The 26129-nt window shown below is 43.2% G+C and overlaps 1 protein-coding gene across 4 annotated transcripts in view; it reads right to left on the reverse strand.

Annotated features, from left to right (window-relative positions):
* LOC106594929 (myelin-associated neurite-outgrowth inhibitor) overlaps positions 1–25637 on the reverse strand; it is a 68823-nt gene extending 43186 nt beyond the window's left edge. The window contains exons 1-3 of one of the 4 annotated variants that reach the window (XM_082956448.1): positions 25242–25636; positions 2271–2342; positions 1432–1539 (exon numbers count right to left, since the gene is read on the reverse strand). In XM_082956448.1, the coding sequence (XP_082812574.1) occupies positions 1432–1493 (62 nt within the window). In that variant the 5' untranslated portion in view covers positions 1494–1539; positions 2271–2342; positions 25242–25636. Of the gene's footprint in view, positions 1–1431; positions 1540–2270; positions 2343–25241 lie in introns of all 4 variants that reach the window. The other 3 variants (XM_082956447.1, XM_082956449.1, XM_082956450.1) reach the window with 3 other exon arrangements.
* Positions 25638–26129: the final 492 nt, after the last annotated feature.

Below are 26129 nucleotides of genomic sequence, written 5' to 3' on the forward strand. Positions count from 1 at the left end.
ATGAACAGAGCGAATCATACCGTCTATAACCATCCTCATCATGTGTGTACTTACCTTATCCTACTGTGTAGGTCTTACTGGTGTGAGAGTGCCTGGTTAGTACTTGGCCATACCTCGTGTGTATTGTACCTCGTGTGTGTGTGTGTGTTGTACCTCGTGTGTGTGTATGTTGTACCTCGTGTGTATGTGTGTTGTACCTCGTGTGTATGTGTGTATTGTACCTCGTGTGTGTGTGGTGTATTGTACCTCGTGTGTATGTGTGTATTGTACCTCGTGTGTGTGTGTATTGTACCTCGTGTGTGTGTTGTACGTGTGTGTTTTATACCTTGTTTGCGTGTCGTACCTCGTGTGTATTGTACCTTGTGTGTGTGTGTGTGTATTATACCGTGTGTGTGTGTGTATTATACTGCGTGTGTGTCGTACCTCGTGTGTGTGTGTGTGTGTCGCACCTCGTGTGTGTGTGTCGTACCTCGTGTGTGTGTGTGTGTATATTGTACCTCGTGTGTGTGTGTGTGTGTATATTGTACCTTGTGTGTGTGTGTGTATATTGTACCTCGTGTGTGTGTGTATATTGTACCTCGTGTGTGTGTGTGTATATTGTACCTCGTGTGTGTGTGTATTGTACCTCGTGTGTGTGTGTATTGTACCTCGTGTGTGTGTGTTTTATACCTCGTGTGTGTGTGTGTGTATTATACCTCGTGTGTGTGTGTGTGTATTATACCTCGTGTGTGTGTGTGTGTGTATTGTACCTTGTGTGTGTATTGTAACTTGTGTGTGTGTGTGTATTGTACCTTGTGTGTGTGTGTGTGTATTGTACCTTGTGTGTGTGTGTGTGTATTGTACCTTGTGTGTGTGTGTGTGTATTGTACCTTGTGTGTGTGTGTGTGTATTGTACCTTGTGTGTGTGTGTGTGTATTGTACCTTGTGTGTGTGTGTGTGTGTATTGTACCTTGTGTGTGTGTGTGTGTATTGTACCTTGTGTGTGTGTGTGTGTATTGTACCTCGTGTGTGTGTGTGTGTATTGTACCTCGTGTGTGTGTGTGTGTATTTTACCTCGTGTGTGTGTGTGTGTATTTTACCTCGTGTGTGTGTGTATTTTACCTCGTGTGTGTGTGTATTTTACCTCGTGTGTGTGTGTGTGTATTGTACCTTGTGTGTGTGTGTGTGTATTGTACCTTGTGTGTGTGTGTGTATTGTACCTCGTGTGTGTGTGTGTGTATTGTACCTCGTGTGTGTGTGTATTGTACCTCGTGTGTGTGTGTGTGTGTGTGTGTGTGTGTGTGTATTGTACCTCGTGTGTGTGTGTGTGTGTATTGTACCTCGTGTGTGTGTGTGTGTGTACTGTACCTCGTGTGTGTGTGTGTGTACTGTACCTTGTGTGTGTGTGTGTGTGTGTGTCGTACCTTGTGTGTGTGTGTGTGTGTGTCGTACCTCTTGTGCGTGTCTGGTTGGTACATGAAACTGTATTTGTCAGTGGGGTGCCCGCTCGCCATTCTCGCTGTATGCAAATGAGGAAGAGGTGGGAGTGGATATGCAAATCTGAAATTAAAACAGCAACAGAACATGATTATAATGAAAGTAAAGCACATCAATCACAGTCATGGTAGAGGCCTGTGTTCGTTTATGTTGAGGGATCGTATGCTGAACGGTTGTACTAGTGTATGGGTGTGTATGGGTGTGTGTGTGTGAAAGAGTTGCATGTTCACAGTTGTATTAATTGATTTGTGTGTTTATGTACACTGAGGGTACAAACATTCTGAAAACCTTTCCATGACACAGCTTTTACCTGGATTCACCTGGTCTGTCTATGATCCCTTATTAATGTTACTTGTTAAATCCTCCTCAAATCAGTGTAGATGAAGGGGAGGAGACGAGTTAATGAAGGATTTTTAATCCTCGACACAATTGAGACATGGATTGTGTATGTGTGTCATTCAGAGTGTGTCAAGAACTGCAACGCTGCTGGGTTTTTCACGCTCAACAGTTTCCCGTGTGTATCAAGAACGGTCCATCACCCAAAGGACATCCAGCCAACTTGACACAACTGTGGGAAGCATTGGAGTCAACATGGACCAGCATCCCTGTGGAACGTCTTCAAACACCTTGTAGAGTCCATGTCCAACGAATTGAGGAAGGTCTGAGGGGAAAAGGGGCTGGCAACTCAATAGTAGGAAGGTGTTCCTAATGTTTTGTACACTCAGTGTATATGTCTCTGTCTCTCTGTATGTGTGTATATGTAGGCATCTGTGTGTGTGTCCATGCAAAGCAACCTTCAGACAGGCGTAGCCCCAATGCACACCAGCAAAACAATGGAGGCAGCAAAGCAAACACACCATCTGCCACTGAGAAGGAACAAAAAGATAGAGAAAGAAAGAGATCGAGAGAGAGAAAGAGAGAGAGAGAGAGAGAGATCGAGAGAGAGCGAGAGATCGAAAGAGGAAGAGAGAGATCGAGAGAGGAAGAGAGAGAGAATATAGGGATTTGCCAAATGATCCACCAAGCAATGGATCAATACACAGATGAGCTGATCACAGCAAATGTGTCCAGAGTCAAGTGTGTGAGTGTGCCAGTCAGTCAGTCAGTCAGTCAGGTGCTCGGATTTGTGTGCCCCATATGTATTTTACTGCTGAGTGTAGACTGCGTACATGTTATTTAGTGTTGACTCTGTGTGTGTGTGTGTGTGTCTGATTAATCAGGCATTGACAGGATCACGTCCTGCTGCTGATAGAAAATAAAGGTTCCCCATGTGCTCTCCCTCCCTCCACTCTCTGCCTCTATTTCTCGCTCCCTCGTTCGTAGGGTCAGGGGGGGGGTTATAGAGTCCGTAGGGTCAGGGGGGTTTCTAGACTCGGCAGGGTCAGGGGGGGGGGGGGGGGTTCTAGACTCGGCAGGGTCAGGGGGGGGGGGGGGGGGGTCTAGACTCGGCAGGGTCAGGGGGGGGTTCTAGACTCGGCAGGGTCAGGGGGGGGTGGGTTCTAGACTCGGCAGGGTCAGGGGGGTTCTAGACTCAGCAGGGTCGGGGGGTTCTAGACTCAGCAGGGTCAGGGGGTTCTAGACTCAGCAGGGTCAGGGGGTTCTAGACTCAGCAGGGTCGGGGGGGGTTCTAGACTCAGCAGGGTCAGGGGGTTCTAGACTCAGCAGGGTCAGGGGGTTCTAGACTCAGCAGGGTCAGGGGGTTCTAGACTTTCTACAAGGCTACTGAAAAAGTGTTGTTTTCAATAGGTGTAAGGTGTTGCAATGTGAACATGTTCAAATGCACTGTGTTGTGGGGGTATTTTGTGTTGTTGAGTTTTGGGGAAACATTTGTTTTTACAGTAATGCATAAATATTTGGCAGGCCGATACTTACCATCAACAGACAATTACATTCACACCCACTGGTAACTGACGAGAAAAACTCCTTGTTGAGGAATGTGCTTACTTTGCTTCTTTCTTGTAAATATTTGAGGTCTTTATTACTTTGCATTTGTAAATGTTTTATAATTTGTGTACATGCAGGGCTCCCATGCAAAACAGGCCTCGGTCTCAATGGGATATCAACTTAAAATACACAAAAACATCTGGTGGTTTAAACACTGTGGCTGTGAGGAACTGGAGTTGCATCTGCACTCACTGGAGGCCTCAGACACACACTACTGTTAATGGGAAACCCTTTAGAAACTGGTAGCTGGAGACTAGTGGAGGCCCATCTCTCTCCACCCATCCACTGTTCTCTACCTCGTCTCTCCTACCACCCTATACGGCCCCAGGCAGACACACAGCCTGAGGCTCCATCCAGGCAGAGCAGGTATGTGCGCACATATGCACAAGCAGACAGGCTGACACACACAATCACAAGCCTACAGGATAACCTGCACTGATCCATCGCCTCATCTCCTCTTTAACAACTCTCACTCCTTTCTTCAGATTCACTCTAAATCGTTCCCCCTCTTTCCCAGAGAGAGGCAGAGAGAGAAAGAGTGGCAGAGAGAGCGAGGCAGAGAGCGAGAGAGGGGCAGGGAGAGCGAGAGAGGCAGGGAGAGCGAGAGAGGCAGAGAGAGCGAGAGAGGCAGAGAGAGGCAGAGAGAGCGAGAGAGGCAGAGAGAGGCAGAGAGAGCGAGAGAGGCAGAGAGAGGCAGAGAGAATGAATAAGGCCAGGTATAAATTATTCAGATGCTGACTGCTGAGAGGAACACTGTAGCATCATAGTAAGCCAAGAGTGTGTGCCACTCAGTGGGAACCCTGGGTGTGCCACCCAGTGGGAACCCTGGGTGTGCCCACCCTGTGGTAGAGGTCGACCGATTAATCGGAATGGCCGATTAATTGGGGCCGATTTCAAGTTTTTATAACAATCGGTAATCGGTATTTTTGGCCACCGATTAGCCGATTTGCAATTTTTTTATTTAACTAGGCAAGTCAGATTAAGAACACATTCTTATTTACAATGACGGCCTAGGAACGGGGGTTAACTGCCTTGTTCAGGGGGGATTCGTTTTTGCAACCTTCGGTTACCAGTCCAACGCTCTAACCACCTGCCTTACATTGCACTCCACAAGGATTAACAGGCTGACTACCTGTTACGCGAGGGCAGCAAGAAGCAAAGGTAAGTTGCTAGCTAGCATTAGACTTATAAAAAACGATCAATCTTAACATAATCACTAGTTAACTACACATGGTTGATGATATTACTAGTTTATCTAACATGTCCTGCGTTGCTTATAATCGATGCGGTGCCTGTTAATTTATCATTGAATCACAGCCAACTTCGACAAACGGGTGTTGATTTAACAAGCGCATTTGCGAAAAAAGTACTGTCGTTGCACCAATGTACATAACCATAAACATCAATGCCTAACAGGAATATTTAGACTTAGTCACCCATTAGATAAAATACAGAACGGTTCCGTATGTCACTGAAAGAAAAAAACTTTTGTTTTCGAGATGATAGTTTCCGGATTCGACCATATTAACCTGTTATGGCTAGGGGGCAGTATTTTCACGGCTGGATAAAAAACGTACCCGATTTAATCTGGTTACTACTCCTGCCCAGTAACTAGAATATGCATATAATTATTGGCTTTGGATAGAAAACACCCTAAAGTTTCTAAAACTGTTTGAATGGTGTCTGTGCGTATAACAGAACTCATATGGCAGGCAAAAACCTGAGAAGATTTCATGCAGGAAGTGGCCTGTCTGACAAGGTGTCGTTCTTCTTGTCTCTGTTTATTGAAGAGTGAGGATCTTAGCTGTCCCGTGACACTTCCTACGGCTGCCATAGGCTATCAGAAGGCGGCAAAACGCTGAATCGTGGCTTTGCAGGCTCTGGCTGAAACAAAGTAGCGCGTTTGGGTAGTGGCTGGTTACAGTACTGTGAGACTCAGGCTCGTGCCCGCGTCGACCGAAAGCTTTGTTTTCTTTCCTCTGTTTAGCTAAATGGACATTCCCGGTCGGAATATTATCGCTTTTTTACGAGAAAAATTGCATAAAAATGGATTTTAAACAGCGGTTGACATGCTTCGAAGTACGGTAATGGAATATTTAGATTTTTTTTGTCACGAATTGCGCCATGCGCACGACCCTTATTTACCATTTCGGATAGTGTCTGGGACGCACGAACAAAACGCTGCTATTCGGATATAACGATGGATTATTTTGGACCAAACCAACATTTGTTATTGAAGTAGCAGTCCTGGGAGTGCATTCTGACGAAGACAACAAAAGGTAATCAAACTTTTATAATAGTAAATCTGATATTGGTGAGTGCTAAACTTGCCGGGTGTCTAAATAGCTAGCCCGTGATGGCTGGGCTATGTACTTAGAATATTGCAAAATGTGCTTTCACCAAAAAGCTATTTTAAAATCGGACATATCGAGTGCATAGAGGAGTTCTGCATGTATAATTATTAAAATAATTGTTATGCTTTTTGTGAACGTTTATCGTGAGTAATTTAGTAAATTGTTAGCAAATTCCCCGGAAGTTCTAGTTCTAAACGTCACATGCTAATGTAAAAAGCTGTTTTTTGATATAAATATAAATATGAACTTGATTGAACAAAACATGCATGTATTGTATAACATAATGTCCTAGGTGTGTCATCTGATGAAGATCATCAAAGGTTAGTGCTGCATTTAGCTGTCTTCTGGGTTTTTGTGACATTATATGCTAGCTTGAAAAATGGGTGTCTGATTATTTCTGGCTTGGTACTCTGCTGACATAATCTAATGTTTTGCTTTCGCTGTAAAGCCTTTTTGAAATCGGACAGTGTGGTTAGATAAAGGAGAGTCTTGTCTTTAAAATGCTGTGAAATAGTCATATGTTTGAAAAATTGAAGTTTTTGTATTTTTGAGGAATTTGTTATTCGCGCCACGCCTATCATTGGATATTGGAGCAGGTGTTCCGCTAGCGGAACATCTAGATGTAAGAGGTTAATGACCTAAGGCTCGTATTTCTGTGTGTTATTATATTATAATTAAGTCTATGATTTGATAGAGCAGTCTGACTGAGTGGTGGTAGGCACCAGCAGGCTCGTAAGCATTCATTCAAACAGCCCTTCGCTGTGCTTCAAGCATTGTGCTGTTTATGACTTCAACCCGGGTGGGTATAATTTGTGGAACGTTCCAACAGGAATCTATTCCAAAAACTTCGTAAATAACAAGGTTTCCAAAAAACAACGCATACAAAGTTGTATAGCGGCAGAATAAGATACCGGTTAGGGAGTGGTCTATTTCATTGCGTTTTTCACTCATCACGTTTATTCCGAAAAATGTCTGTCCTCACTCTGGTTGCCTATGGACAAACATTAAGAATAAGCTACGTGGTGAGTTGATGCCTATTCGGCAGCTAGTTAGCTAGGTTTGTATGCGTTGCTACTTTGTATGCGTTGTTGGTTGGCAACCTTTTACTTTACGTTTTTTGGAACAGATTCCTGTTGGAACGTTCCACAAATTATACCAACCCCTTCAAGCCTATCAACTCCCAAGATTAGGCTGGTGTAACCGATGTGAAATGGCTAGCTAGTTAGCCGGGTGCACGCTAATAGGATTTCAAACGTCACTCGCTCTGAGACTTGGAGTAGTTGTTTCCCCTCCTCTGCATGGGTAATGCTGCTTCGAGGGTGGCTGTTGTCGATGTGTTCCTGGTTCAAGCCCAGGTAGGAGCGAGGAGAGGGACGGAAGCAATACTGTTACACTGACAATACTAAAGTGCCTATAAGAACATCCAATAGTCAAAGGTATATGAAATACAAATCGTATAGAGAGAAATAGTCCTATAAATCTTAGAATAACTACAACCTAAAACTTCTTACCTGGGAATATTGAAGACTCATGTTAAAAGGAACCACCAGCTTTCATATGTTCTCATGTTCTGAGCAAGGAACTTAAACATTAGCTTTCTTACATGGCACATATTGCACTTTTACTTTCTTCTCCAACACTTTGTTTTGCATTATTTAAACCAAATTGAACATGTTTCATTATTTATTTGAGGCTAAATAGATTTTATTGATGTATTATATTAAGTTAAAATAAGTGTTCATTCAGTAATGTTGTAATTGTCATTATTACCAAAAAATATGGGAAAAATAAAATCGGCCGATTAATCGGTACCGGGTTTTTCGGTCCTCCAATAATCGGTATCGGCGTTGAAAAATCATAATCGGTCGACCTCTACTCTGTGGGAACCCTGGGTGTGTCACCCTGTGGGAACCCTGAGTGTGCCAGTCCTGTTGGAACCCTGGGTGTGTCTACCCTGTGGGAACCCTGGGTGTGCCACCCTGTGGGAACCCTGGGTGTGCCTCCCTGTGGGAACCCTGGGTGTGCCAGTCCTGTTGGGTAACTAGCTATCGCTGGCCAAAGGACAGGTTCAGAGGCAGCCTCTGACACACACACAGACACGATGAGTTGACTTGTGTGTTAATGCTGGGCTTGAACCTGGACACTGCCACTCCAGACCCCTGGTTCCATGCTAAGTGTCATTGATTGGAAGTGAAGAAGAGAGATAGCAGGTCAGAGTCATTGATTGGAAGTGAAGAAGAGAGATAGCAGGTCAGAGTCATTGATTGGAAGTGAAGAAGAGAGATAGCAGGTCAGAGTCACTGATTGGAACCCACTCAACCTCAATCAATCAGATATATTCCTCTCTCCCCCTCTCTTTACCCCTTCCGTACTCTTGTTTTCTCTCCTTCCCGCTAGCCTTCTCTCCCTTTCCCCATTCCATCACAGCCCCCCCCCCCCCAGGTATCCATGGTGACGGCTGGCTCACACTTGATAAAGGAGGTTGTCAGTACAATCTAATTGCAGTGTTTCTAATTCAATAAGACAGAGGGAACCAACCCACCGTGATACCACTAATCTACCCCCACACACATACAGTCTGCTACCACTACTGTTGCCACTCAAATCCAACAGTAAATACTGTCTTAAACAAGTACTGCTGCTTTTCTTTCCTCGCTGGTAGTTAGGCTAATTGATAGTTTATTATAAACTGGGTGGTTGGAGCCCTGAATGCTGATTGGTTGACAGCTGTGGTATATCAGGCCATATACCACGGGTATGACAAAATATTTATTTTTACTAATTACGTTGATAACAGTTTATAATAGCAATAAGGCACCTCGGGGGTTTGTGATATATGACCAATATACAACGGCTAAGGGCTGAGTCCATGCACTCCGCGTTACGTCGTGCCTAAGAACTGCCCTTAGCTGTGGTATATTGGCCATATACCACACCACCTCGAGTCTTGTTGCTTCATTAATTGGCCAGAGATTCTGCTCAACCGTCATGTTCAGTAGTCAGGAAACAGGGAAAAACCTCTTCAAATTGAAAGACCTCTATCTACCCATCATTGGCACATCAAATCAAATATCATTTGTCCCATGTGCCGAATAAAACAGGTGTCGACCTTACAGTGAAATGCTTACTTACAAGCCCTTAACTAACAATGCTTTAAAATAAATAAAAAAATAAGTGTTAAGTAAAAAATAGAAAATAAAAGTAACAAGTAATTAAAGAGTAGAAGTAAAATAACAAGCGAGGTTAAATACAGGGGGTACCGGTACAGAGTCAATGTGCGGGGGCACCGGTTAGTCGAGGTAATTGAGGTAATATGTATATGTAGGTATAGTTAAAGTGACTATGTATAGACAATAAACAGAGAGTAGCAGCAGCGTAAAAGAGGGGTCTGGGTAGCCCTTTGATTAGCTTTTCAGGATAGAAGCTGCTAAGAAGCCATTTGGACCTCAACTTGGCGCTCCGGTATCGCTTGCTGTGCGGTAGCAGAGAGAACAGTCTATGACTAGGGTGGCTGGAGTCTTTGACAATTTTTAGGGACTTCCTCGGAATACGCCTGATATAGAAGGTCCTGGATGGCAGGAAGCTTGACCCCAGTGATGTACTGGGTCATACGCAACACCCTTTGTAGTGCCTTGCGGTCGAAGACCGAGCAGTTGCCATACCAGGCAGTGATGCAACCCGTCAGGATGCTCTCGATGGTGCAGCTGTAGAACCTTTTGAGGATCTGAGGACCCATGCCAAATCTTTTCAGTCTCCTGAGGGGGAATAGGCTTTGTCGTGCCCTCTTCACGACTGTCTTAGTGTGTTTGGACCATGATAGTTTGTTGGTGAAACTTGAAGCTCTCAACCTGTTCTACAACAGCCCTGTCAATGAGAATGGGGGCGTACTTGGTCCTCCTTTTCCTGTAGTCCACAATCATCTTCTTTGTCTTGATCACATTGAGGGAGAGGTTGTTGTCCCGGCACCACACGGCCAGGTCTCTGACTTCCTCCCTATAGGCTGTCTCGTCGTTGTCGGTGATCAGGCCTACCACTGTTGTGTCATCGGCAAACTTGATGATGGTGTTGGAGTCGTGCCTGGCCATGCAGCCATGAGTGAACAGGAAGTACAGGAGGGGACTGAGCACGCACCCCTGTGGGGCCCCCGTGTTGAGGATCAGCGTGTCGGATGTGTTGTACCCTACCCTTACCACCTGGGGGAAGCCCGTCAGGAAGTCCAAGTAGTGATGAGCTTTGAGGGCACTATGGTGTTGATTGCTGAGCTGTAGTCAATGAATAGCATTCTCACATAGGTGTTCCTTTTGTCCAGGTGGGAAAGGGCAGTGTGGAGTGCAATAGAGATTGCATCATCTGTGGATCTGTTGGGGCGGTATGCAAATTGGAGTGGGTCTCGGGTTTCTTGGATAATGGTGTTGATGTGAGCCATGACCAGCATTTCAAAGCACTTCATGGCTACAGACATGAGTGCTACAGGGCGGTAGTCATTTAGGCAGGTTACCTTAGTGTTCTTGGGCACAGGGACTATGGTGGTCTGCTTGAAACATGTTGGTATTACAGACTCAGTCAGGGACAAATTGAAAATGTCAGTGAAGACACTTGCCAGTTGGTCAGCGCATGCTCGGAGTACACGTCCTGGTAATCCGTCTGGCCCTGCGGCCTTGTGAATGTTGACCTGTTAAAAGGTCTTAACTCGCATAGGCTATGGAGAGCGAGATCACAGTTGTTCCGTCACCTTATCATCAACACCACCTGCTTTCTACCCTCTTTCTGTCTATCATCCTCTTACTCCTTCTTGTACTTAAGGCATCAGCATGCTTTGGTTTGGCTGGCGCCTAGCCGAATAGGTGAACCGAATGAGAGTGCTCGCATACTCCCTTAATTCTTAAAAGTCTAAGCCGTTGGGGGGTGGGGATCTAAGCTGACATTTGGAATTGTTTTAAGATGGTTATACTGCAAATCATTTAGCCATTTGATTTGGAATTTTAGGACACCTTTAGGTAGAAAAATTATATAAAAAAATGATTTGAGAAAATATAGAATTGAATTTTTACTACTATAGCACAGAGAAACGCATTGAATAACACATTCTTATACAATGGGTGGGTCTAATCCTGAGTGCTGATTGATTAAAACCGCATTCCAGCCAGTGTCTATTCCAGAAGTTACCACTGGCTAAATCTATGACATTAAAATGCCTATTTACTCTGTTCCATCTGACTGCACAATCCACTGTCTCATCAACCCAGCCAGGTAATGTATAAACTTGATCTCCACTATAAAAAGCATCTAGACATTATCTCACATTTCTTTTAGATAAGCATTTGATTTTCAACAGCTGAAATTTGTATCGACCTTGCCTTCTGTCTCTCCCGACATTTGCAAAAAACATTCTATATTGAAATCTCCTGCTGTCCCATAGTAATGAACATCTCAGGACAAGAGACAGACAGGTAGTGTTTCGCAGCCAGTCGAAATCATGAATCATTTGGATATATACGAAGAAATGTCAATAGAAAAAGGTAAAATGAAAAAAAGTGCAGCTAGTATGCTGTCTTTCCAGCTTCAGTTTGAAGTGATTGTGTTAACTGTGTTTGTTGGCTCTGAACAACAGTGTCCTGATGAGAAAGCACATTTTCTATGCCAGGCGAAACCCCGCATCATTAGCTCATTGTTATGGATGTATCCAAATAAATGTCACGAGAAAACAGCTTAAACAAACGCAAATGCAGCTACTTTGCTGTTATTCTGGCTGCATTGTTTGGCGTGACTGTAAGTTAGCCGTAGTTGGTTAGCTAGCAAGCAAGGGATAAGAATGATGCCAGCCACTATTGCAATGGGACATTTAGAACGAACGACTGGGTCGCGTCCATAGATGCAGAACAAAAAGACTGAACGACTGGGTCGCGTCTCTGGCAACTGAACCAATAGAACAAACGACCAGCAAGCTTGTGTAGCAACCCTAGATTTGTGTCGGGACTATATCTTGTGTTAGGATGAAATGGTATTAATAAATTCATCAAAATAACGTTTTAAATGAAAATATTTAAATCAGTATTTGAATATGTTGGCAACCCGTTGTATACAAGTGATAATGCCCTCGAAGATGGTGTTTGGTGGATATATTGGCACAAATCCTCCAAACACCGGCTTCTCGGGCATTCACTTAAATAAATGGCAAAACATAGACATAAAATAAATCTTAACAAACAAGGTTTTGAAGAGTTTGTCCTATATCTAGGAGATACAGTTGAAGTCGGAAGTTTACATACACTTAAGTTGGAGTCATTAAAACTCGTTTTTCAACCACCACAAATTTCTTGTAATCAAACGATAGTTATGCCAAGTCCGTTGGGACATCTACTTTGTGCATGACACAAGTAATTTTTCAAACAATTGTTTACAGACAGATTATTTCACTTATAATTCCCTATATCACAATTCCAGTGGGTCAGAAGTTCACATACACTAAGTTGACTGTGCCTTTAAACAACTTGGAAAATTCCAGAAAATGTCATGGCTTTAGAAGCTTCTGATAGGCTAATTGACATCATTTGAGTCAATTGGAGGTGTACCTGTGGATGTATTTCAAGGCCTACCTTCAAACTCAGTGCCTCTTTGCCTGACATCATGGGAAAATAAAAAGAGATCTGCAAAGACCTCAGAAAAAAATTGCAGACCTCCACAAGTCTGGTTCATCCTTGGGAGCAATTTCCAAACGCCTGAAGGTACCACGTTTATCTGTACAAACAATAGTACGCAAGTATAAACACCATGGGACCATGCAGCCGTCATACCGCTCAGGAAGGAGACTCATTCTGTCTCCTAGAGATGAACGAACTTTGGTGCGAAAAGTGCAAATCAATCCCAGAACAACAGCAAAGGACCTTGTGAAGATACTGGAGGAAACAGGTACAAAGGTATCTCTATCAACAGTAAAACGAGTCCTATATCGACATAACCTGAAAGGTCGCTCAGCAAGAAAGACGCCACTGCTCCAAACCCGCCATAAAAAAGCCAGACTACAGTTTGCAACTGCACATGGAGACTAAGATCGTACTTTTTGGAGAAATGTCCTCTGGTCTGATGAAACAAAAATAGAACTGTTCGGCCATAATGACGATCGGCATGTTTGAAGGAAAAGGGGGAGGCTTGCAAGCCGAAGAACACCATCCCAACCGTGAAGCACAGGGATGGCAGCATCATGTTGTGGGGGTGCTTTGCTGCAGGAGGGACTGGTGCACTTCACAAAATAGATGGCATCATGAGAAAGGAAAAATATGTGGATATATTGAAGCAACATCTCAAGACATCAGTCAGGAAGTTAAAGCTTGGTCGCAAATGGGTCTTCCAAATGGACAATGACCCCAAGCATACTTCGAAAGTTGTGGCAAAATGGCTTAAGGACAACAAAGTCAAGGTATTGGAGTGGCCATCACAAAGCCCTGACCTCAATCGTATAGAAAATATGTGGGCAGAACTGAAAAAGCATGTGCGAGCAAGGAGGCCTACAAACCTGACTCAGTTACAACAGCTCTGTCAGGATGAATGGGCCAAAATTTACCCAACTTATTGTGGGAAGCTTGTGGAAGGCTACCCGAAACGTTTGACCCAAGTTAAACAATTTAAAGGCGATGTTACCAAATACTAATTGAGTGTATGTAAACTTCTGACCTACTGGGAATGTGATGAAAGAAATAAAAGCTGAAATAAATAATTCTCTACTATTATTCTGACATTTCCCATTCTTAAAATAAAGTGGTGATCCTAACTGACCTAAGACAGGGAATTTTTACTAGGATTAAATGTCAGGAATTGGGTTTAAATGTATTTGGCTAAGGTATATGTAAACATCCGACTTCAACTGTATAAGAAAGCTCAGGAAATATATCGATTTTAGTTTTTTACACATATTTAACCTAATTTCTTGGGTAGGCACAAAACTACCTTCACACTTTTTTAAAACCAAGAACGGTTACCTTCAGACAAGTCCCGTGACACTACTAGAGCAAAACAGAGACCATCATCGTTTCCGTAGAGTGGTCATAATAGTTCGTAGGTCAAACTGTTAGGACGCTACAGACGTTTTCGTGAGAAGACTGATTTTCAGGATGTCTCATGGTCTGACAAACACCGCTCTAGCTCTGCCACCTTTCACCGCAGATCCGTAAGTGCAACATCGGCGGATGCGGTGGATTGAGACGTAGCCAATGCAAAAAACAAGATCTCTAGCTTAAATTGACAGGTGCATTAAACACCTCTATTCGTTCACTTGAAAAATGATAAAAAAGGCAGAAATAGTCATGTTTGTCCATCTTGAGACGCCGTAGTCTGTATACATGTCATCAAATAGTCCGAATTAAACTAAGATATCCTCGGACGATTTCCTGAGTTATCTTGGTTGTGCAATTTTACATCTCACTAAGACGTTTGCTGCAGTATTTCTCAAGTGAAAAAATGTGCATGAAAAAAAGAGTTGGCTCATTGAATGACAAACACTTCATTGAAGAATCCCTACTGTTGACCAATCACCGCTGAAGGGGCGTAAAAATTGTGCGCACAAACAGTAAAAAAATAAACTACAAAAAATAAACTTGCCGACCTCCCTCCCACCATCACCTCCCTTCAGAAACCTCCCTACTCCCCTCACCTCCCCTCAGAAACCTCCCTTCTCCCCTCAGAAACCTCCCTTCAACTCTCCTCAGAAACCTCCCTTCAACTCTCCTCAGAAACCTCCCCTCAGAAACCTCCCTTCAACTCCCCTCAGAAACCTCCCTTCTCCCCTCAGAAACCTCCCTTCAACTCCCCTCAGAAACCTCCCCTCAGAAACCTCCCTTCAACTCCCCTCAGAAACCTCCCCTCAACTCCCCTCAGAAACCTCCCCTCAGAAATCTCCCTTCACGTCCCCTCACAAATCTCCCTTCACCTCTCCTTTCACTCATTCAGTACATGTACACAGAACGCACAATAATCCTCCCTTCACCCCCACAGAGCAGTGGACAGGTGGCTAATCTAGCCCTGGGGGTCCTATACTATCCCGTGACTTAGGCTGTGCGTTAAATCAAATTCATTTAATTCATTAGAATTTAGAATCAAGGTTTTGTTCATTTTTTGTTTTTATGAGCGTTTATGTCCGCTTCTTCTCATGTTGTATTTTTGGTCTCGTCTCCTTCGCTCCTCTGTGTGCACCTTCCCATTTACACCAGAGATCTGTATATAATGAAGAGATGTACATCTCTGCCCCAACAATGGGAGTCGTTGTCCGCAAGTCCAAAATAAACCCATAGAAACACACTGGCCATATTTTGGACAGACGTTAGCGAGACTGAAAAACCTCTCGCTTTGCCTCTTCCTCTATGGTTTACACACACACATACCAAGCCCCTCCCTCTGCCTGTCACGCAAACCCCCCCAAAAAGTTGAGAGATCTTCCTCCTGTATTTGAGGTTTGGTCCAACGGAAAATCGGTTATATGGACACCAAAACACATTGAGACATTTTTACTGTAATAGGGGAGTTCATTTTTCTAACGATACCCTTTTTACGTCTCAACTAAACAAATTACGCAGAGCAGACACTACTAAAACGAGAGTATCAATAAACGTTGATTGTGGAAAATTAATGTTCATTGGGGTACACTTACTGCTAGCAGCATTTTAGCCAAAGACTGTTATACTAGCCGCCTAGTCTTTATAAGCATAAAACACAATTATATAAAGAATTGGCAACTCGTTCTCATTCTGAGAAATAAGGTAGTTCCACCTGATTTCAACATCTGAACAAAGCGGACAGAATAACATGCTTTTCAAAACAGTCGGAGACAGACAGGTCAACCATGTTAGCTAGCAAATAGATCCGAGATGGCTGTCACAATCTTCTTCGTCTGAAGACAGAGAAATCATCGAAGGAGAAAGTGGACCAATACCCAGCGGGGTTATGTGTACTCATCTTCTTTTTATTATGGATAAGAAGGTAAACCGAAAACAAAACACTTACACAGGAAAAAGACAACGAACAGGCTTGTAAGGCCCAAAGCTATAGACAGCAATTAATCTCCCACAACTCACAAACCCAAACACATACCTATATATAGGACTCTCAATCAGAGGCAACTAGAAACACCTGCCTCCAATTGAGAGTCCAACACCCAAACCTAAACATAGAAAACTAAACAGAACGTAGAAATACAAACCTAGAACAACCCAAAACCCAGAACTAACAAATCAAAAACACCCTAATACACAACCAACCATCCCGAACCACATAAAACAAATACCCTCTGCCACGTCCTGACCAAACTACAATTACAAATAATCCCTAATACTGGTCAGGACGTGACAATGGCTAAACTTGAAATATAAAGATTAGCTGGCTAATCACTAGCACGTGGGCTTGAGAGATTGTTGATGAGACCTGTGTTCATTCTCTAATGCCTGCTACAAGATGTTAGTCATTATTAGTGAATCTGTATTATGCACGGTTCTAGTTAAATCTGTAACGAAAAAAGGGCATTTTTCATAGACTTGAAAGCCAGATCAATGATCATTGCAAAAAAAAAAAAAAGCAGGTTTTAAACTATATAGATAAAATATTAGTAGTGGGTCTTATGACTGTGGTAGGCCTATATTTAGCCTAGATATGACTGAACTCATTAGATTATTGCTGACTGTTTGAAATGCAGTGTATTTGACCTTTAAATGCACAACTTATTTTGAGAAAACAAATATTTTTTAGATTTTATATATATATATATATATATATATATATAGTGAATCGCCCATAAATTTGAAAAAAATAGAGATAGGATTTTTAGACCATATCGCCCAGCCCTACCCAGGACCCCATGGCACGTCCAAGCTGTGCCTGAATAAAAAGACAAGGTGAAGTGTCTGTGTATCAGAGTATGACAGTGTGTGTGTGTCTGTGTGTTTTAACTGGTTGATGTTGAGTGTTTTTGGCCCCTTGGTTGTGAAAAGCCCATTCTTCCCCTAAGCCCTCCATTCCACAGACCACTTAAAACTATTCTTCACAGGACAATCACACTGAACCAACACATCAGAATGAGACGGAGAGATCTTTAAATTCCTACAGGCATTATGAGTGATCGACACCTTTGTGTCAGAGCTATAGTTCACACAACTACAATGTCACACAACCATATGATGGGGCATATGAGGGGGGGACGATTATGTGCAACACACCTGATCCCAGACGAGCGGCTAGGTGGACTTAATTAAGCAGAACACACTCAGTGGCCATGGGGCACAACAATAACAGAGAGAGCAGCTGTTCCTAGCCTGGTGATGTGCACAGCTACATGCTAACAGCTACATGCTAACAGCTACATGCTAACAGCTACATGCTAACACTGTGTGTGCAGGAGCAGGTGTTTTTTGTTCTCCTTCCCTTGGGTTCTCTAGTGGGCCTAGTTGGTAGTTATGGAGGGGGAGGGTGAAGAGGGAAGGGGCGATTACAGTGAAAAGAATATAAACGTATATTCTCCCCCCTCACCTCACCCAGCATCTGCTGTCTGGGCAGCCTTGTGTTATTAAGGCATAATGACATACACTCCTCCCCCTCTCACTCTGAAATAACCCTGGGCTCTGTAGTGTCAGTAGCATATAGCCCTCTACTAGATTCACGTTACAGACACACGTGAGAGGGAGGCACTTTCTTGCCACAAGGACTGATTCAAGCTCTGATAAGAGGTGGTGCGCCTCATCCACGGACTGAAAGTTTGAAACTCTATTGGCCAAGCCATCTAAGGCTTTGCCTAAATACAGCCTTCATGAAGGTATTGGGTGGAGGATTAACGTATGAAGAGTGGATTAAGAGAGATGACTGCGTGGAATACCTCATTAAATGCAGATTACATTCTTATACGAGATCATTTCCTTTGGTCACTGCCGTGTATATTACCACCCAGGCGGACACCGCGACGGCCCCAGGCGGACACCGCGACGTCCCCAGGCGGACACCGCGACGGCCCCAGGCGGACACCGCGACGGCCCCAGGCGGACACCGCGACAACTATTTGCAAACTTGAAACCGCATATCCTGAGGCTGCATTGATTGTAGGCTGACATTACCAAAAGTATGTGGACACCTGCTCGTCAAACATCTCAATCCAAAATCATGGGCATTAATATGGAGTTGGTCTCCCCTTCTGCTGCTGAAACAGCCTCCACTCTTCTGAGAAGGCTTTCCACTAGATGTTGAAATTTTGCTGCGGGGACAACAGCATTAGTGAGGTCGGGCACTGATGTTGGGTGATTATGCCTGACTCGCAGTCAGCGTTCCAATTCATCCCAAAGGTGTTCGATGGGGTTGAGGTCAGGGCTTTTTGCAGGCCAGTCAAGTTCTTCTACACCGATCTCACAAACCATTTCTGTATGGACCTCGCTTTTTGTACTGAAGCATTGTCATCCTGAAACAGGAAAAGGGTCTTCCCCTAATTGTTGCCACAATGTTGGAAGCACAGAATCGTCTAGAATGTCATTGTATGCTGTAGTGTTAAGATTTCACTTCACTGGAACTAAGAGGCCTAGCCCAAACCATGAAAAACAGCCCCAGATCGTGATTCATTCCTCCACCAAACTTAACAGTTGGCACTGTGCATTGGGGCAGGTAGCGATCTCCTGGCATCTGTCAAACCAAGATTCATCCGTCGGACTGCCAGATGGTGAAGCTTGCTTCATAACTCCAGAGAAAGCATTTCCACAGCTCCAGACTCCAATGGCAGCGAGCTTTACACCACTCCAGCAAACACTTGGGATTGATCTTAGGCTTGTGTGCGGCTGCTCAGCCATGGAAACCTATTTCATGAAGCTCCCGACTAACAGTTCTTCCGCTGACGTTGCTTCCAGAGGCAGTTTGGAATGCGGTAGTGAGTGTTGAAACCAAGGATAGCCGATTTTCACGCGCTACCCACTTCAGCACTTGGCGGTCCAGTTCTGTGAGCTTTTGTGGCCTACCACTTCACGGCTGAGCCGTTGTTCCTCCTAGACGTTTCCATTTCACAATAACAGCACTTAAAGTTTACTTACAGTTGACTGGGGCAACTCTAGCACAGCAGAAATTTGACTAATTGACTTGTTGAAAAGCTGGCATCCTATGACGGTGCCACGTTGAAAGTAACTGAGCTCTTCAGTAAGGCCATTCTATTGCCAATGTTTGTCTATGGAGATTACATGGCGCTGTGCTTAATGTTATACACCTGTCAGCAAAGGGTGGCTGAAATAAATGAATTCACTAATTTGAAGGGGTGTCCAAATACTTTTGTATATATAGTGTAAATATACAGTGCATTTGGAAAGTATTCAGACCCCTTCACTTATTCCACATTTTGTTACATTAAAGCCTTATTCTAAAATTCATTAAATAAATAAAACACCCTCATCAATCTACACACAATACCCCATAATGACAAAGCAAAAACAGGTTTAGACATTTTTGCACATTTATAACAAATAACAGAAATAACTTATTTACATACACTTAGGTTGGAGTCATTAAAACTCGTTTTACAACCACTCCACAAATTTCTTGTTAACAAACTATAGTTTTGGCAAGTTGGTTAGGACATCTACTTTGTGCATGACACAAGTAATTTTTCCAACAATTGTTAACAGACAGATTATTTCACTTATAATTCCCTGTATCACAATTCCAGTGGGTCAGAAGTTTACATACACTAAGTTGACTGTGCCTTTAAACAGCTTGGAAAATTCCAGAAAATGATGTCATGGCTTTAGAAGCTTCTGCAAGGCTAATTGACATCATTTGAGTCAATTGGAGGTGTACCTGTGGATGTATTTCAAGGCCTACCTTCAAACTCAGTGCCTCTTTGCTTGACATCACGGGAAAATCAAAAGAAATCAGCCAAGACCTCAGAAAAAAATTGTAGACCTCCACAAATCTGGTTCATTCTTGGGAGCAATTTCCAAACGCCTGAAGGTACCACATTCATCTGTACAAACAATAGTACGCAAGTATAAACACCATGGGACCACGCAGCCGTCATACCACTCAGGAAGGAGACACGTTCTGTCTCCTAGAGATGAATGTACTTTGGTGCGAAAAGTGCAAATCAATCCCAGAACAGCAGAGGACCTTGTGAAGATGCTGGAGGAAACAGGTACAAAAGTATGTATATCCACAGTAAAACGAGTCCTATATCGACATAATCTGAAAGGCCTCTCAGCAAGGAAGAAGCCACTGCTCCAAAATCACCATAAGAAAAGCCAGGCTACGGTTTACAACTGCACATGGGGACAAATATCGTACTTTTTGTCCACTGGTTTGATGAAACAAAAATAGAACTGTTCGGCCATAATGACCATTGTTATGTTTGGAGGAAAAAGGGTGAGGCTTGCAAGCCGAAGAACACCATCCCAACCGGGAAGCACAGGGGTGGTAGGGGTGGTAGCATCATGGTGTGTGGTTGCTTTGCTGCAAGAGGGACTGATGCACTTCACAAAATAGATGGCATCATGAGGGAGGAAAATTATGTGGATATATTGAAGGAACATCTCAAGACATCAGTCAGGAAGTTAAAGCTTGGTCGCAAATGGGTCTTCCAAATGGACAATGACCAAAAGCATACTTCCAAAGGTGTGGCAAAATGGCTTAAGGACAACCAAGTCAAGGTATTGGAGTGGCCATCACAAAGCCCTGACCTCAATCGTATATAGAAAATTTGTGGGCAGAACTGAAAAAGCGTGTGCGAGCAAGGAGGCCTACAAACCTGACTCAGTTACACCAGCTCTGTCAGGAGGAATGGGCCAAAATTCACCCAACTTATTGTGGGAAGCTTGTGGAAGGCTACCTGAAACATTTGACCCAAGTTAAACAATTTAAAGGCAATGCTACCAAATACTAATTGAGTGTATGTAATCTTCTGACCCATTGGGAATGTGATGAAAGAAATAAAAGCTGAAATAAATCACTCTACTATTATTCTGACATTTCAAATTCTTAAAATAAATTGGTGATCCTAACTGACCTAAGACCATTTTTACTAGGATTAAATGTCAGGAATTGTGAAAAATTTAGTTTAAATGTATTTGGCTAAGGTGTATGTAAACTTCCGACATCAACTGTAAGTATTCAGAGTCTTTGCTATGAGGTTCAAAATTGAGCTCAGGTGGATCCTGTTTCCATTGATCATCCTTGAGATGTTTCTACAACTTGATTGGAGTCCACCTGTGGTAAATTGTATTGATTGGACATGATTTGGAAAGGCACACACCTGTCTATATAAGGTCCCACAGTTGACAGTGCATGTCAAAACAAAAACCAAGCCATGAGGTTGAAGGAATTGTCCGTAGAGCTCCAAGATTTTGTCGTGGCACAGAACTGGGGAAGGCTATCAAAAAATGTTTGCAGCATTGAAGGACCCCAAGAACACTGTGGCCTCCATCATCATCATCATCATGGGGCAGCAGGTAGCCTAGTGGTTAGAGTGTTGGACTTGTAACCGAAAGGTTGCAAGATCGAATCCCCCGAGCTGACAAGGTAAACATCTGTCGTTTTGCCCCTGAACAAGGCAGTTAACACACTGTTCCTAGGCCATCATTAAAAATAAGAATTTGTTCTTAACTGACTTGCCTAGTTAAATAAAAGGTAAATGGAAGAAGTTTGGAACCATCAAGACTCTTCCTTAATTAAGCTGGCTGCCCAGCCAAACTGAACAATTGGAGGAGAAGGGCCTTGGCCAGGGAGATGACCAAGAACCTGATGGTCACTCTGACAGAGCTCCAGATTTCCTCTGTGGAGATGGGAGAACCTTCCAGAAGGACAACCATCTCTGCAGCACTCCACCAATCAGGCCTTTATAGCAGAGTGGCTCGACGGAAGCCACTCCTCAGTAAAAGGCACATGACAGCCCACTTAGAGTTTGCCAAAAGGAACCTAAAGGACTCAGACCATGAGAAACAAGATTCTCTGGTCTGATGAAACCAAGATTGAACTCTTTGGCCTGAATGCCAGCGTTACCTGGCCAATACCATCCCTTCGGTGAAGCATGGTGGTTGCAGCATCATGCTGTGGGGATGTTTTTCAGCGGAAAGGACTTGGAGACTAGTCAGGATTTAGGGAAAGATGAAATGAGCAAATTACAGTGAGATCCTTGATGAAAACCTGCTCCAGAGCGCTTAGGACCTCAGACTGGGGCGAAGGTTCACCTTCTAACAGGACAACGACTCTAAGCGCTCAGCCAAGACAATGCAGGCTTCAGGACAAGTCTCTGAATGCCCTTGAGTGGCCCAGCCAGAGCCTGGACTTGAACCCAATCAAACATCTCTGGAAAGACCTGAAAATAGCTGTGCAGCGACACTCCCCATCCAACCTGACAGAGCTTGAGAGGATCTGCAGAGAAGAATGGGAGAAACTCCCCAAATACAGATGTGCCAAGCTTGTAGCATCATACCCAAGAAGACTTGAGGCTGAGCTTTTTATACATTTGCAAACATATCTAAAAACCTGTTTTTCTTTTGTCATTATGGGGTATTGTGTATATAGATTGATGAGGGGGAGAAAAAAAAACATTTTAATCCATTTTAGAATAAGGCTGTAACGTAACGTGGAAAAGTGAAGGGGTCTGAATACTTTCCGAATGCACTGTATACTCTGGACTCTGACATTGCTCGCTCTGATATTTCTTAACTTCTTTCTTTTTACTCATGGATTATGCGCAGATTGTTTTGTATTGCTGCACTGTTGGAGCTAGAAGCACAAGCATTTCACTGCACCCGTGATATCTACAAATCTGTGTACGCGACCAATAAAGTTGGATTTTATTGATTCAAGAGGTGTGCTCATTTATTCCTCTTCTGAAAAGCAGGAACCCTGAAGCTGTCATATTCTGGGATGGACAGCTAAAGAAGATGACCTGAGACAGCAATCATCAATTATAAATCAACCAGGACCCCTAGTTGGCTTCTATTGAGACCAATCCAGGGCTGGGCCAGTGGGCCTTCTAAAAACACATGACTCCACAAGGGAACATGAATGAGGGAAGAATAGAAACGTGTGAATCAAATATTGACTGTTGGGATTCAATAAAAACAGGGGTCTAGACCAGACTAACATCAATATTCATATTGTTTACGCTTATGGGGTGTCCTGATTGGTCATGGCGGTGTCCCGCATCTAGAAGGTTGTAGTTGGTGGCAGACAACTTGTTGTTACTAGAGAAGAGAGGGAATGTCTACACACACACACCTCTCTGTAGCAGTGTCTCAGAGAGCAGACTGAAAGGATGACAGCATGACTGACTCACAGACCTGGCCTTGGACTTGAGCACTTCTGTCTGTCTCTCTGGCTGGTGGGAGAAGCTCACCTTTTCGGGATAGCACAGAAAATAGGGTGTAGGCCAGAACTAACCTCTCACAAGGCAAGAGGACAGAGAGGCCATTACAACTGATTTGGCAGACACTACAGAGGCCGATGAGTGATTGTCACCAACAAGAAGCAGCACCGTCAGGTAGGGCAAGGGATAACAAGACACAGAGGTGGGCCAGCACACGCTGTCACACTTGACTGGACTATCCATGGGTTCATCTCCAGGTGTAGGAGGAACACAGGAAACGAATGATCCTGGGGTGGAAGTAGGGTTGAGAATAACAACACAGAAATGCCCGGCTTCCAGTTTCCACTCTGGCACCTCCACCACCAGTACAGAAAGACACACAGGATTGTTTCATCCTGGCAAACACATAGCGAGAGATGTTCAACAACACACACACAAACAACAGGTCAAGAAGAACACTGAGAACACTGACAGCATAATTTCACCTAAAATTTCACAAGTAGTCAAAGGGAAAACTGGAATGAACATTCTGTTAACTCTTCTGTCAACTCATTTCTGCAGACATTTGACGATTAAGCCCATTTCAAAAATCCACCTGCCACTGAAACATCAAAACAAACACCTTCAGAAATCAAAACAAGACAACACTAATGTTCTGAAGTCAGGAAGCTGTTCAAATACAGGCCATTCAAGTCGTTGACAGGTGAACATTCATTCAACACACAAAGAAAACTATGTAAATATTCGGCCTCTGATGGAACGATTCCTCCTGAATTGAGAGTAAGTAGCCTGTACTAATCCACTGGTCCTATTCACAAGCAGAATGATCAAACAGAAGAGAAGTCTATTCCTGTCTATTCCTTGGTCCTGTAGGGCCCTCTTCCTTTCTCCCTCCCTGTGAAAGTTTTATGGCTGCATTCATTGTTCCCGATCTGCCTACCTTCCAAGCACATAACAATAAATAACTCACCACAAAAGGTACACGTGGTTTCAAGCATTATGGGGTTAAATAATTGTAGCTTGAGTGCCATCCACTTTCTCTATAGCTAATCTTTTAATTACTGTAAATGTATTTTCTTTGTGTCAAGGTATGCAGGTATGGATAAAACGCACAATGACATGAATTGTCCCACTCACTTTGGATAGCTAGACGCAAGTGTTTTTATTACTGCTTGGGCCGTGAATAATTTTCAGTGATGCGTTATAACGTTATTACTAGCCATATCTAGACCAAATAAAAAAATATGTTCAGCATTCAAATGTCGTCATTATTATAGTGCCTGTCGTGATTGATTGCACAAATTCCAACACGGGTTATAACGTCAGTCAGTGGCCATAAAACCTGCGATAAATCCCTATTATAAACCGGATAATCGGAAATTCGCAGATTAGGCTCACATCAAGACAATAATCCAGAAAGGATTTGACCTGTTAACGTTTCTCTTTTCAACACGCATCTGAAATTGTTGATTGCCTTGTTAAATCGAAACAATACCAGGTTAATTGATAACGCAATGGCCAATTCAGTTATTCAAGGTTTGAGGCCGGTAAATAAAAATTACATTTTATTTTTTACAAAACGCTTTGATAAAGTGATTTAGCTACCTAAAATCCACAGCCGCAGCAATAGTTTAAACGAGTTACGCTAGTTAGCTACATTCCAACATGATTAATTCAACCAAAACAGAGATGGTTTAACAAAAATGGGCTCACAAGCTTCCGACACCATTTTGAAAAAGCACTGTTCTTTACTGCGCTGTGTGGTTTAAAAATGCGTGACCAGCGAGCTATTGGAAAGTAGTAGCTAGCTAGGCACTAGACAATTCCACCGCAATCATACCACATCCCATCCCGTTTGCTAGCATCAGTCACACACTGTCCCTTCTCTTACAATCTGTCAATCGATACGTAGATTGGCTAGCTATTTTATCTCAAACGATGGAGGAAGTGCATTACATTTCGTCACATAAAATGATGCCCATCGCTGAAATATTATTTTTGTCCACCTACTAAGATAGCGCTAGCTAGCTCGCTAATGCTAGTTATCCTCCACCATCAATACATTTTCCAAGTACCATGCCATATCGGTGTCGGACAATTGACAGAAAAAGGGGGAAAGAGCAGAGATGACACAACAATATTCAACGGGCGAGCCTTACCAATGTCTGATGGACAAATGTTGTTATCTAAATTCCTTATTTTGTTCAGGTATCTTCAAGCTCGTTGGCACTGGCTATGTTAACGCTGTCGGTGTTCTAGCTTCTCACTTTGGCTACTGCGATTTCGGGCTAGCAGCGGCGTTGGGAACACCGCGGAGTGGGGGATGGGGGTGCCGAGATTGGGAGTGATGGGTGGAGAGAGGGGCCGTGAGCAGGCAAACAAACATTGGATGGTGATGGGCTTTTCAGCCTCCCAAAATTACAAAAGGACACCACCTCTAGAACTACAACTTAAGCTTGAAATGGGGTAAACATATCAGTTTGGAAGTAACTAATTTTAAAGAGAATGAAAATTGAAATGATTTGGTCAGGAGGATAAAGACCGTCGAGGTTGAAACTTGAGCTTATTTGAGCAAAAGAAAAACTACATTTCCCATCAACGTATTTTAGAGTGCGGCGCCATTCTATGACGTTTTGTAGGCAATGGATGGCTCTTGAGCGGCACGTTTGGGATTTTTCCCAAACATAATGAAACAAACTAGCACAGTCACAAAAAACGACGAGATAAAATGTTTGTGTTTCTTTGTGAGAAATTGAAATCAATATAGAGTTTTGTTAGGCTGAATAAACGTGAAAGGGTAGGAATATAGTTTTGGAACTCTAATTAGTAGATAACGGTTAAAAGACAACGGGGGCGTTAATTAAAATATATATATATACATTTTATTTTTATTACCCATGTAGAAAAGTCTGTATATATACAATAAGTACATAAATAGACAGTGATAACATATGCTAAGAGGTACAAGAAACACATATTGATTGTTTTAACAGCTTTCTTATTAGAAGAATGTAGAATGGTCTTAATGTACTGCTCGAACACCTTAT

The sequence above is a fragment of the Salmo salar genome, chromosome 09 (genome assembly GCF_965601325.2).
Source record: "Salmo salar chromosome 09, fSalSal1, whole genome shotgun sequence".
In the NCBI taxonomy this organism is placed as follows: Eukaryota; Metazoa; Chordata; class Actinopteri; order Salmoniformes; family Salmonidae; genus Salmo; species Salmo salar.